Source organism: Phymastichus coffea, unplaced genomic scaffold (genome assembly GCF_024137745.1).
Source record: "Phymastichus coffea isolate CEN01 unplaced genomic scaffold, Cenicafe_Pcof_1.1 PCOF00062, whole genome shotgun sequence".
Taxonomy (NCBI): domain Eukaryota; kingdom Metazoa; phylum Arthropoda; class Insecta; order Hymenoptera; family Eulophidae; genus Phymastichus; species Phymastichus coffea.
Window position 1 is genome coordinate 196295 of NW_026706873.1, and position 13783 is coordinate 210077.

The 13783-nt window shown below is 48.1% G+C and overlaps 3 protein-coding genes across 3 annotated transcripts; 1 reads left to right on the forward strand and 2 right to left on the reverse strand.

Moving 5' to 3' along the window:
* Positions 1 to 3777: 3777 nt before the first annotated feature.
* Positions 3778 to 6493, forward strand: LOC131666958 (zinc finger protein GLIS2 homolog). The gene is made up of 6 exons (XM_058940086.1): positions 3778 to 4218; positions 4302 to 4606; positions 4679 to 4989; positions 5067 to 5228; positions 5417 to 5762; positions 6356 to 6493. Exons 1-6 carry the CDS (start codon positions 3944 to 3946, stop codon positions 6463 to 6465), a joined length of 1509 nt encoding a protein of 502 aa, XP_058796069.1. The 5' UTR covers positions 3778 to 3943; the 3' UTR covers positions 6466 to 6493.
* A 49-nt stretch (positions 6494 to 6542) lies between these two features.
* LOC131666964 (GILT-like protein 1) lies at positions 6543 to 8928 on the reverse strand. The gene is made up of 5 exons (XM_058940094.1): positions 8780 to 8928; positions 8424 to 8579; positions 7742 to 7939; positions 7151 to 7306; positions 6543 to 6889 (listed from the first exon to the last, which is right to left on the reverse strand). Exons 1-5 carry the CDS (start codon positions 8825 to 8827, stop codon positions 6797 to 6799), a joined length of 651 nt encoding a protein of 216 aa, XP_058796077.1. The 5' UTR covers positions 8828 to 8928; the 3' UTR covers positions 6543 to 6796.
* A 512-nt stretch (positions 8929 to 9440) lies between these two features.
* Positions 9441 to 13546, reverse strand: LOC131666962 (GILT-like protein 1). Its single transcript, XM_058940093.1, has 5 exons — positions 13352 to 13546; positions 13016 to 13171; positions 12635 to 12832; positions 10886 to 11041; positions 9441 to 10813 (listed from the first exon to the last, which is right to left on the reverse strand). The coding sequence occupies exons 1-5, from the start codon at positions 13406 to 13408 to the stop codon at positions 10721 to 10723; spliced, it is 660 nt and encodes a 219-aa protein (XP_058796076.1). The 5' UTR covers positions 13409 to 13546; the 3' UTR covers positions 9441 to 10720.
* Between the last annotated feature and the right edge of the window lie 237 nt (positions 13547 to 13783).

Here is a 13783-nt window from a genome sequence, read left to right on the forward strand (position 1 = left end):
CGTCGACTTCGCATAATAGGAATTTAGAACAAGGCTCGTAAGACACATTATCAAACGGCAAACTGTTGTGTTATCTCGCGCGCGCCTTAATTTTCCTTCTAGAATCCAATGAAACTGTGCGTCTCTTGCAGCATTCACATCGCAAGGCAATCAGGAGAAAAGGAAGAGGCGGCGGGCTCGGTGCGCTCCGTCATCTTCCGAAAAAGAAGCTCGCGGAACGGCCTAATCGCATTTCGCAATTGGACTCGCGATAATCGAGCGGCGGGCGGCACACGCGCTCGTGCGCGCGGCCGGCCGCGAGGCACCGAATTTTAATTGCGCGAGGGCGCCGCGGCGGACCGCGGCAAGTGCGCGATAAACAAACCGAATAACAATGTTAGAATGCCGCGGCGCGCGCGATAAGCCGATTATCGGCTGTTCGCGGGGAGTCATGTGCAACGCACATTTCAAGACGCGGTGCGTATTTTTAGAGGGAGCGCGCGCGCGGAATCTCCGTACCGCCTTGATAAGCTACCGTGACATGATGAAATATCGGAGACGGAGTTTACTTAATTGGCGCGATCTCGTTCTATTGGCGCGGACAGGTGATCGGATGACTGACGTGAACCATCGAATTCTCGACGATCCCGTTTGATCAGCTTGCTCTATTTTGTTCTAGCCGACCGATCTTATTATTTTCTTCTTCAACGTCACGCGCGTTACGCAATTCCCTCCTGTTCACACCCTTTCGGCTACGGTGCGCCTGCTTCGCGAGCGATTGCAGAAATTAGCCTCGCTCGCCGAAGTTAGCTCTGGTTTTTTGGCGCCTCGATAAATTCATTTTTCCTTTTATCTATGAGCTCTTATCATCGGATTACTTTACATTTAAGTTGCTGTAATCATTATTTCAGCTGCGTATCGTGCAAGATGAAAGTCATGTTATGTTTCAAATAATTTCCTTCTTATTTTATTTTTTTTAAATATATCTTGACAACGCATAAATTGAAGATGACCGACGATCATTTTATCAAGGTCAGTAATATTTCCTAATACTTCTTTTATGTTCTCCGCGCGACACAGTGACGATCGGAAATCAAATTAGAAAAATAAATTTCGCCAATCCAGTTTCTCGCGCGATTCCATATTTTATCACCTTTCGACGGAGCAAAACTCTTCCACTTCGCTCGATTATAAAAAGCGTCGGGGGAGAGAGAGAAAAAAGAAGAAGCTCGAGGGAGCCCCTTACCAAGTCAATTACTCGGCAGGCGTGATTTTTCGAGTCCTTATACGCGTTACCGTTTTTTTTTTTTCGTCGCTCGTATCTCGCGCGTCTCTCGCGGTCGCGCGAGCATATTATTTTGGAGCGATGCACATGTTGAGGAGAGAGCGGCGCGCTCGTGACAGGTGCAGCGCGCGAGAGGGAAAAAAGGGGCCGAAGCCAGCGGCGCGGCAGCACGTGCGCGCCGCATGTGTGCATGTGCGCGCGGAGCAGTCATTTTTTCGCCTCACGGGGGTGCTTAAATGTCTTGTGCGTGTGCGCGTCTGCCCGCCTGCATGAGACGCTCGCTTTGCGCGCGATTATTGTTTTGCCCCGAGAGTCCGCAAAGCGAATCGCGGCGGGCGCTAGCCAGCGTCGCGTTTTCGACCCCCTTTTTTGCTGTCGACGGCGACGGCGAAGACGCGCTCGAACGAACGAAAAAGGAAAAAAAAGAGCAAAGAAAAAACCAAAGAAAAAAATTAAAAATCCGCAACATGTGCGCCGCAGCGCGCTTCGGCTACGCGAAAACTTGTGGTGCGTTTGTTATTGCGCGCGCTTGCTTTCCATACATACACACACACACACACACACACACACATTCACAGCAATCTATCGAAGAGTGGAAAGACTGCACGCGAACGTGTGTCGTGGATGCGCGAGTAGACCAGAGGACGGAGGTGAGTCAGTTAATCGGCATCGAAAAGCCAAGAAATCAGGGGGATGCGCGCGTTGCGCTCGCGCTGGGCAATGAACTCGGCGTGTCAGCGCGTCTCTCGCGCGACTTTTTTGCGCGCGCGCACATGTCTCCGAGAGAGGCTCAACACGTGCGCCGGAGGGTCAGCGACGCTCGCCTCTTCGATCGACTTTTCATCACGTGCTGCAGCTGTGTGGAAAAGCGGGGTTCCCATCGCGGTGGATGCTCGCTCAACGAGCGAGATCCGGAGGGCCGAGTTCCCACAAAATTGGGAGAAGCGGCCGAAAGGGAAAGGAAAAAAGCACAGCGACGGCCGAAAAAAAGAGATCCACCTGCGACACGCGCGACAATCGGAGAGAGACAGAGAGAGAGAGCGAACGGTGCCGCGCCGATTGAAGGGCCCAACGGACTTTCTCCGGGACGTGAGAATATGTCGCGGGGGTGCGACAGTTGACGCTCGCGCGCGGGCAACCGCTGGTAACCCCGTTGCTGTCAAAATATTTGTCGCTGGATTTTGGAGCTTTGTTTTCGACAGACAAGATAAGGCAGACGTTATTGCGATGAGTTGCAATTGGCTGTTGACAACGTCGCACCGATTTCGCGCGCTTCTCGTCTCTTTTGACGATGCAATTATCGGTTTTCAGGTCAGATATAGTTTCATCGCTATCCCGTAACGAGATTATTTCGGCACCATCCTATCTATCGGATCGCTGTGAGATTTATCTCGAGCGACAACTGTTGGCGACAGTTTCACCAAAATTCTTCGCATGAATCTTGATTTTCCATAATACTCTCTGTTTCGTGGGATTAATATCGAAACAACGGCTTACTGATTTTCCCTCCAGATTTCCACTTTTGATAATTGGTGTTGGAGTTAGACGAATAATCTTCCAATATTTCTGGATCGTGCATCATAGTCGAAGGGAAAAAAATTTTTATCAAAAGAAAATTATCCAAGCTTATTACCTCATCAAACGAGACGTCGACCGTTCTCTAAAAATAACGAGGGCGATGAAAGAATGGATAGTAACGAGCGCGATAATCAAACAAGTTAATAAAAAAGGATAGAGTTAATCGATGCGTAAAGTACGAGTTAAATCTCGTTAGTTTCTCCGATATTACACTTTATCATGTTTGTTGAATAAAGCAGAAAGAGACAGAGAGAGAGAGAGAGAGAGAGAGAGCTAATCTGCGGTAGTTTGGAAATAATATTTTCCCCATTTTTCGCGCCTGATACGAGTAGCGCGCTTGATCAACACCCGAAGAAATACGTCAATTGCCGCAACGCATATCGCTCGCGAGGGAGTTTCGTCAGCGATCGACCCTAGAAAAAAACAATCCGCGTTTTCGAAAATCGTGCGCGAGTATCGCGTAAACAACAACTGCACGAGCAAAAGCAAAAAATAAAATTAAATAAAATTAAATTTAAAAAAAAAGTGCCTATCAGCCAGAAAATCGTTATCGCGCTGCCGGTTATCAGCTTTGACATGGAAATTTTCAGTATAATCCGATCGGTGCTGACGTTACGATTGTGACAATTGTAAGGCACAGCGATAGGCGAGAAAATCGAGGTGTGTCAGCGCACCAGCGAAAAGTCTATTTCACCCCTCCCCACGAATCGGCGGTTTTCGAGAGGGGGTTTCCGAAATCTATGCAACATTGGTCCACGCGCACGCGAGTAGGCGGATTCGTGTGTGCGCGTTTCCGAAGTGGGGGTAAGACAGAGTCCGTCGAGTAAAGTCGAGAGAGAGAGAGAGAGAGAGAGAGAGAGAGAGAGAGAGAGAGAGAGAGAGAGAGAGAGATGGGTTCCCTTATCTCGGGCCCGCGACATACTCGAGTCAGTCTTGCTCCGACAACCCCCGCGCTCGGTCGTGCGCGCTTGGCCGCATGTGATCTCGCTCGAGTGCCTCCGACACGTCGCATTATCGCAGCCAAGATTCTCCAGGCGCAAAAACTTATCTGGCTCTCGCGCGCTCTTACGAAACAGCCGCCGTCCGGGTCGTTGAGCAACGATGCATCTGGACGACTTTTGGCCCAGCGAGTGGGAGCAGCCGGGCGTCCGGCTGCCACCGGTCAACGCGGCCTTCTCCTTCTCCAGGAGCTTTAACGGGCAAGCGCAGCTGCAGGACCAGCACAGCCCCTCGTCCTGCCAGTACCAGAGCTACGACAACAGCCAGTACCACGACGAGTCGGCGCTGCTGTGCTTCCCCTCGATCTTCCAGCAGTCGCAGCTCAACTTGGAGGAGACCCTGCAGGCCGTCGACGACTTCGACCTCAGCCTCATCAGGTAGGCTACTCGCCGGCGAGTCGCGACCGCGTGCGCGTTCGGTTCCGGCGAGACGTAAAGCGACAACGCTGGTCGGTCACCAGGTGCGAGCCGACGAACCTGCCGGCGGCGGAGGCCAGCCAGCAGTACGAGCAGGCGCCGCAGCCGCACTACGCGGCCTACCCGGTGGGCCACCTGGGCGCGGGCGCGCCGGACCAGCCGGAGGACCGCGTGGTGGCGGAGATCCTCGGCAGCGGCCTGCTGGACGGCGTGAAGAGCGAGCCGCTGGCGCTGGAGCTGGACAACCAGGTCGTGCTGCCGCGCAACGACAGCCTCGTGCTGGCGAGCGAGCTGTTCGCCCAGGAGCAGAGCGCGGCCCGTGCCAAGGACAGCCACGAGGAGTCGTACGGTGGGTGGCTCGCTCGCGCGCGCGCGTCCCCGTGCTGTACAGCGGCGCTAACGCGGCCTCGCCGCCTTTCAGGCAGCGCTCAGTCGGACGACGGCTCGGCGGCCTCCTACCCCTGCCTGTGGATGGACTGCGGCTGCGCCTTCGCCGAGCAGACCGGCCTGGTGCAGCACATCGAGAGGCGACACGTCGAGTCCTCGGCCGGCAGCGCCCACGGCGCCAGTCGCCGGCCCAGGGACGGCAGGCCCAAGGAGGCGCACGCCCAGGACGACTGCCAGTTCGCCTGCCTCTGGCAGGGCTGCTCCAGGGACCGGCCCTTCAACGCCAGGTACAAGCTGCTCATCCACATGAGGGTGCACAGCGGCGAGAAGCCCAACAAGTGTCCGGTGAGCGCTGTGGCCCCCTGGCCGCGAGCCAGTCGCGCGACAAGCCGGCTAACGCCCCCCACCCTGCCTGTTCGCAGTTCGCCGGCTGCAAGAAGGCCTTCTCGCGCCTGGAGAACCTCAAGATCCACCAGAGGTCGCACACTGGCGAGCGGCCCTACGCCTGCCAGCATCGCGGCTGCAGCAAGGCCTTCAGCAACAGCAGCGACCGAGCCAAGCACCAGCGCACTCACTACGACACGGTGATTGTCCAGTCGGCGCCGGGCTTTCCCTCGCGCTCGTCTCGCAACCGTGACGCGTGACGCGAACGGCGACGAGCGAGTTTCGGCAATCGTAACAAGCGCGATGGCACGATTGACCGAGCGAGCTCGAGCGACCTGCGCAACACTGATAACCTTCTTCTCTCTCTCTCTGTTTCTCTCCCTTGCAGAAACCGTACGCCTGCCAAGTGGCCGGCTGCGGCAAGCGCTACACCGACCCGTCGTCGCTGCGCAAGCACGCCAAGAACCACGCGGACAGCCAGCCCGAGAGGCGCCCGTGCAAGGCGTCGTCCGGCAATCGGCGAAACTCCAGCTCGTCGAGCGTCTCGTCGCTGACGACGCCGGGCCGCTACCAGTCCGCGGCGGTGGTGGTGGGCCAGCGCAACTCGTCCGTGTCCTCGGACTACGGCTCGCAGAAGGACCCCTTCGAGGAGCTGCACGGCGCCGACGGCTGCCACGAGTACATCCCCTACGAGAACGTGGCGCGCTTCCTCGGCGACCACGAGCACAGCATCGGTAAGCGAGGTGCCGGCGGCCGAGCGCCGGAATCTCAGAGGAGGTGCGAGACCCACGTACAGCAACGCGACGAGCTTAAAATAATATTCAGCGCCTCTTTTTCCTTTCTTTTTTTTTCTCCCAACCCTTTTTTGCTTTTTGGCCCCGCGCGAGAGCGCAGGACGAGAGTGCACGTGCCGCGCGTGCCACGTGCTTTGCACGCGTCCGACACCATCCCGAGGGCCATTTTTGTAGCCGCGCGACTTTTATGCTCTTTTGTAATCGCGAGAGAAAGGCTTGCGTAACCGGGAGTGCGCGAACGAGTGGCGGTGCACTGCTCGGGCAGACTCGTCAATTCCGATTGCATTGTCCTCCAGTCGGCCTTCGCTTCGGCTCTGAATCAGCCTTGCGCTTCGCACTGACGCGAGTTTGTTTTTCTTCGCTCGATTCCGAACGATAAGAGATCGATCGCTTAGCTCGCGAGCGTCGTTTCTTTATTCCTGCTGGGCAACCGATCGGCAAGTCGATAGCATCTATCGGCGCTCGAGCGATCGGCGCGAGCGCTTAATTGCAAACCAACCGAAAGTCCACGTGTCCGTTTGCTTCTTTTCCAGGATACGCGGCTGACGAGGACATGTGCGACTTGCAAGACTTGGGCTCGGACATCGAGCAGCAATTCTTGGAACTGGGCAACTACGACGACTCCGTGTTTCTCAACGAGTAGCATCGCGCAATGTCGGGAATATCGTCTCGGCGAAGACACTGCCAATCGAGAACAAAACGGAATCGCGACGCGGCAGACAGTCCGATGCATTAATCGATGATTCAAAGGCGTCTTTTCGTACGGAGCGTGTTGTTGTTGTCCTTGGTTCGCTCCAACCCGACGACCGGAGAAGTAGAACAAAAGCATCATTGTAAGAACACAAGACTTTAATGGAACCAAGCGGTATTTTTCTGTTAGAATGGAAGAAGCAAAGACGTGTGTTTTGTACATTTGTAAATAACTCGGCTACACGGGTGCGTAGTCGATTTGAGATTCATGCGCCTGCGCGCACCTAGACGTGCCTGCAGACTTCTGGCCGTTGATCCTGCGGGATCTCGTTGCACACCACGCGGGCGAAATTCCTGAATGCCGACGGATTCTTCACCTGCGAATCGAACGAGATTTTGTCAATTCGAGAATGACTGTGCCGACAGATCGTAAGCTTAGTGTAAAAATGTAAATATTGTAAATTAAATTTTTTTATGAATTTTCTTTTTTTTTTGTTTTGTTTTTTTTTTTTTTCGTTTTGCTACAGACAATAATATTATAGAAGATAAGGTGACGACAAGTATAATCAAAGTTATACGTTTATAATGATTTTTCAATAAATAACTTGACAATGAAAAAAAGCGACAAAGTTACTTACTCCATTGATAGCGATGCTGGGTACAAAGCTGATTCGCGATTCGAAAGCTTTGGTCCGCTCGCCCATATTGATCAGAAGCTGATCGCCGAGATCGCCCCTCATACAGTTTTTGAGAACGTCTAACGACTGCTGGCTCAATCCATTATCCTGCGCGCACTGCAGGAGCAAAGGAAAAAAGGCAATTAATTTTTACTGCTGTTTATCACAAAAGTACCGTTTTTTTCTTCTTTCCCGACGGGTAAAAAATTTTATCGCGCTCGTCCGATAAGATCGTGCGGAATGAGACGTGAATTTCTCTATTCTTTTATCGTTATCTCGGCGGTACCTGTCGTGCGATTAATGGGCAACTGTCGAACGCGACGACGCCGAATGTGACGTACGCAAAGAGAGCGATTAAAAGTTGACTTTGGTGTGCGGCGCGAAATAACAAGGCTATCAATCAAAAATGTGCGGCTCGCGAGTCGGAAAGGAGAACGCGCGTGACGCGGCAAGTCCTCCGCAGAGCCAGTTTAAGACGTGGAATCAAGAAAAATGCACATCTTTGGCTAAATCCGTTACGGTAAATAAAAAAAAAAAATCTGTGTCGCTTACCTGAGCTGTAGCGCGAGCGGGATATCTGCTGCTCATGATGCAATTGACGACTTTGACACTTTGGTGTTGCTGCTGTTCGCCAGTAGTCGATTGCTGAATCGCGTAAAGAGCACACGCCTGAGCTTTGTTGCCATAGCACTCGCTTGGTCCATGCTGGCATTGAAATTCTGTTGGTCGTCGTCTGTCACCGAGTACCCACTGTGAGAACATTAAAAGCAAATTACATTCGTCTTCTCGTTAATTGTAGCTCGCTGAGAATAGAATCGTATAATGAGATGTTAATTCAACGAGGCATTGGTGCATCGATGAATTTACATGAAGTGTACTTTTTCCACTCGTTGTTCTTCTCTTTGCAATGAAAAATTACAGTGATTTTTCAAACTGATAACGTATTACGTTCGCTAATAATCAGTTACTACCAGCGTTTGCGCAAAACAAAATAACATTTCCTTTTTTCAAATCGAAAATTGTGGTATCTTTTCAATATTCAACTTGTGAATTGATGTAGAGATTTTCAAGCGAAAACCAAATATTTCTTTTATTTTTTTTTTCTTTTTAACCTAGTATACTATTTAACCGATCGAAGCGAACAAAGCAAACAAGAAAAGACGGAAACGTATATCTTTTCTTTAGATAAGAGAAATCTCCATAAAAACGCCGGTTTTTGAACAAACATACTTGCCGAAGCTTTGCCGAAGGGGACGAGGTTGACTCTCATGAAACTTTTCAACTCATCGTAAACCGGAGCAAGCTCCTTGGTGATGAAGTAGATACTGTCCGGGCAGAGCGATTCGTAGTAGATGTCCACGTTCACCACGGCATTTTGTTGCGCGGTAACCTGTGCGTGCAATTGGTAAATTTCTGTTGTTTTTTACCTGCGTTGAACGTTGTATTTACGGCGGGAAGAGAATGATATTTTTCGCGGCGACTCGTCGTAACTAATATCGAGTCGCAAACAAAATTGTCGAGCGACCGCGCGGTAAATGAAACGGTGCATCCGGCAACGGTGAGAAAGAAATGGAGAGTTTGTATATTTACATAATTCAGGCAGCAGAAAGCAGCGAGGAGAGCAAAGTGACGAGCCATACTTGAGCGTACGTAAGGTGCGGATACAACACACGTCTTCGCGAGAGTCACGACGGGAATCGAGTGGTGGTCGTGGTGGCAGCTCGCGCGACACGATTGAAAGTCCGAGCGCTGCACACCGACGCGCGAGAAGGTAGGGGCTTGTAGGAAAGAGAGAGACAGAGAGAGGTGGGGGGAGGACGTGTAAACTGTCGCTTTCGGGCTTGATTTATCCTCGACGAAAACTTTGCTGACGCTAATGGTGGTGTTTTGATGCTACCTATAAACACAATTAACTCCGACAGACATGATTGTTTGACGAGGCGCTAATTCGTGCGTCATACATCGAAATTGTTGATAACAGCGAATTAGGTTATTCGACTAGAAGTGAATCGAGAAAGTCGTTTATTGTAAATACTATTGCAGTGTTTTATCTGCTATCCGATAAAAACAAATTTATCACAAGCTTCGTACAGAAAGAAAACGAACAGGCAAAGTAGAGAACTTGCGATATATTTTTTTTTTTAATTTCCTAATATGTATAATAGATGTATAAAATACGTTTAAAAAAAAAGAAAACCCTTTTGTTCCGTGATAATTTTTTGACGAAGTAAAATTGGGATTCGACGGGCTTATGAGAAATACTTTTTGATACGTATTTTGCACGAAAGCAACTTGAGCTCATTTTGTGCGGTTTTTTTATCAGAAAAAAATCATGAAGCTTCAAAGTTCAAGTTATATAATCTATAACAACGTTAAATTTGGTTATATTTACATCGATTGCAAAATGGTTTCATAATATAACGCCTGCATAGATTGGTTCCGAATTACTTTAGAGTAAAGTGGATCTCAAAATGTTATATCGGCGGTCATTTTTTCTCTCCCGACGAATAGTCATGGCGCAAAGAATCGCCGATATATGTGCGTATATTTGTATAGGGTTATGGAAGACTTTAAACATTATCGCTTTTCTCGCTTTTCCCTATTTAAATTATCTTTTAGCCATGTAAAAAAAATGAATATACGAAAAAAGTCTCAGGTTCAACTTTTAAGGACTTTCTACATAAGGAGACATCGGACTTCAGACATTAGTCAGCAAACATTTCCTATGGTGAATAAACATAGTTAAATGAAATGTTATTGTACTAATAATGTTAATGTCGTCGATCCATTCTTTTTTCATTGCTCGCATCCTGTGCAATCACGGACACACCTAGATTTTAAACAAACGTTTTGTTTTTTAACTTGATAATTTCGGTACTCGTCCGATGTCTCCTTACGTAGAAAACCTCTTAGTTCACATTATTTCAAGCTATAAATAGGATTCGTTCCATTTATACTTCCATAACGCTTATTCACTTTATACTTTGAGTGCTACATAAGTAGTAAAAATCGGTTGCTCTAGTATGTTCATATAACATTAATAATTTTAAAAATCAGTTGTTAAGCGGATAGGCTGAAGTAGACACATTATTTTTCCGTAAAAATGATTTGAGTCACTTTGACCGTCAACTATGGTATGCTAGCATCACTGCAGTGCGTGTAGCGCATCAGTAAATTTGAAATCGTAATTTATGTAAACAACCGTTCATTGAGAGACTGACGTTCAGTGATCAACGTAAAGTAAATTTCATACGCTAAATTGGTTATTTTAAAAGTGATTTATAACTTCCATTTTGGTCCAAAAGGTCATAAATTGTACAAGTTAACAACTCTGACTCATACCGTTCGTTCTTATTTGATGGTAGGCAAATGAAAAGGTATGCAACAGAGCCGCTACTTCCAAAATAATTGCGATTGCAAACATTTAATAAAATACATGTCACAATCTTTGTGAACGCAATGTTGCAAAACACTCCTACGATATTCACATTGTTGCGATCAATCAAACGATCGTGAGGCACAAAACTCGATTTAGATACGTGTGCAAATTTCCGGATGCTCGCTCTTCGGGACGTGTTCGCAGATAACGTTGGTGAAATTCTTGGTGGCTTCCTGCGTCTTTATCTGCGGATAAACGAAACGTTAGCGAATAGAGTCATGCGGTACAACTAGTACAGACAGAAAAAGTGTACTCACTCCGTTGATAACGATGGCGGGCACGTTCTTGAGCGGCGACTCGAAAGCTTTGGTTTTCTCGCCACTGGCAACAAGAAGCTCGCTGCCTTGATTGGTCTTCATGCAGGTTGCGATGCGCTCGATCGACTCTTTGCTCAGTCCGTTTTTCTCGGCGCACTAAAGAGAACAGAGCGGCTCGTGTAAATCTCACGATGCAACAATTATCATTTGCAAATCGAAACAAGTCGATAAATTTGGTCTGCCTTACGATCGCATCGATACGTTGATTTCTCTGTGAATTAGAATGAGCTGTACATTTGAAGAAGTTTGCGCGATTGAATTATTCAAAATCACGTTATCAATAGCTGCTTCGGTAACATTTCATAATTTTCTTTGAAATTTATGAAATGTTACGTGCCTGGTTATAATTATTATTCCATTATTGTATGGACACAGATGCGAGCATTAAATAATAAAAATATTGAAAATGTGAGGTGCGTTCAATTTATCCTCGTCAATAATTAATTCGCACGGACAAATTACGTGACATTCGAAGTGCCGAAGCACAAAAGAATTTGACATGAGGCACATTCCAGACTATGACGATCAACTTTTCAGGGGTAGGTTTCGGATTTTCTTGAAACTTGGTCTACGTATTGTTTATATGATAGTGTATTCAAGTATGGATTATTATATCATTATAATAATTATATCAAAAGTTATAAACAATTGAACATTTTTGACGAAAAATTTTCAAAAATTTATATCTCCGCAATCATTTAAGTTATCGAAGCGAATTTTTTTTATATTACGTATAAAAGGGTGTACTTTGAAAATATTGAGTGAACAATACTTTAATATCAATTTTTCCAAAAGTTATTAACATTTTTTTTAACAATTGCCCATATCTCAAAAAGTGTTATTTTTATTTTAAAAATTCTTTTTTTATTGAATTCCTTGACATTTTATCTTTAAGATTCCGTTTTGAAATTCATCGAGCGATTATTAGATGCGACACAGTGAGCGATAATAGTGGACGCTGACAGGCCTAACGACGCCGATAAGTCGGTAAGTTTAATAGCAGCGCCGACGCGCGGTCGAGCGAACGTCGTAAGGCCTGTGAGCGTCCACTATTATCGCTCACTGTATCGCATCTAATGATCGCTTGATGAATTTTAAAACGGATTCTTAAAGATAAAATGTCAAGGAATGCAATAAAAAAAGAATTTTTAAGAATTTTTTTGAGATATGGGCAATTGTTTTAAAAAAATGTTAATAACTCTTGGAAAAAATTTATATTAAAGTATTGTTCGCATAATATCATTAAAGTACACCCTTTTATGCGTAATATAAAAAAAAATTCGCTTCAATAACTTAAATGGTTGCGGAGATATAAATTTTCAAAAATTTCAAAAATGTTCAATTGTTTATAACTTTAGATATAATTATTATAATGATCTAATAATCCATACTTGAATGCACTATCATATAAACAATACGTAGACCAAGTTTCAAGAAAATCGGAAACCTACCCCTGAAAAGTTGATCGTCATAGTCTGGAATGTGCCATGAGCGACTTTTCCACTCAGCCGATCACCTTTATCTTTTTTCAAAGAAAAAGGCATGTGCAACGCGAGCGGATCCAGCGAACAATGCACATTATTATCTGCCGAGAAATAAGCCCCATATCGAGCAAATCGCCGGTATCCGTCGAGGAGATATTCATATGCTCGGTGTCATTGAAGCGCGAAGGAAGTGAAGGCGGCTCACCGCAGGCACGTTCTCGGCGAAGCCGCGATTGTTCATGGCGCAATAGGCCACTCTGACTTGTTTGTCCTGCTGAAGCTCGGGCGCGAGCGACCTTTTTATCTCGTCGAAGGCGCACGCCTGGGCTATGTTGCCTTCGCACTCCTTCGCCCCGTGATGGCAGGTAAACTCTGCCGACTCGTTTTTGCTTCCAGCGACCCACTGCAATGATTAAGCAATCCCACATCGTCAATCGCGTCGGCGAGCGGGACCATTCCAATCGTCTCGAAAGCGGCGATCGTGGCGATAATGATAACGAATAAAAAGCAAATGTTTTCCCCGCGTGGAAACGAGGTCGAGACGGTTGTCGGTCGCTTTGGCATGCTTCGTTCGTGTAGCACCTACCGTGGCTTTGCCGAAGGGATAGAGGTTGACTTTTAAGACACTCTTCAGTTGATCGTAGATCGGGCCCAGCTCCTTCGTGATGAAGTAAATGCTGTCCGGGCAGAGCGACTCGTAGTAAACGTCAACGTTCACGATGGACTTCTGCTGGCCGGCGACCTATTTTGTACAGGTTCCACTCGTGAGTAAGTTATCGGAAACGATCGCTCGGACGAATCGTCGTTCAATCGAAAACTCCATCGAGCGCAGTAATAACGCGTAATAACGCTTGGGCGAGCGGAAGTGCGCACAAGTCGAAATAAACGGAGTAGAAATAGGAGCGAAACCAGTTATATTTACGTAATAGATGCAGCAGGCGGCGACGAGAGCGGCGAGGGCAACGCGACGAGGAGCCATGGTGTCCTTACGAGCGCGTCGGCGGCAATCGAATGATCGCCGATCGAAAAATCCAGCCTGCCGCGCGGACGACGGTAGGGGACGGGTGCGCGCGGGCGCAGCTGCATGGGAGGAGCTTGATCGTTGCCGTCGCGGCTGGCTCTCTTCTTCCTCGCTGTCGCGCGGGAAAGTTGGCTTCCAGCGAGCCGCGCAGGACCGGCCGGTCGGACGAAAGTTCGGGGCAGCGAGCGCCGCCGCGAGAAGTGAAAGGTTCGCCGGCGTAATTTATGCCGGCTGTTGCAACGCCAACGTCGCCGCGTCCTTCTGCGCGCCGGCGCGCTCTGTCCTTTTGTTGTGAGCTGCGCTCGCCTGCGCGGACGCCACTTTAATTTAATA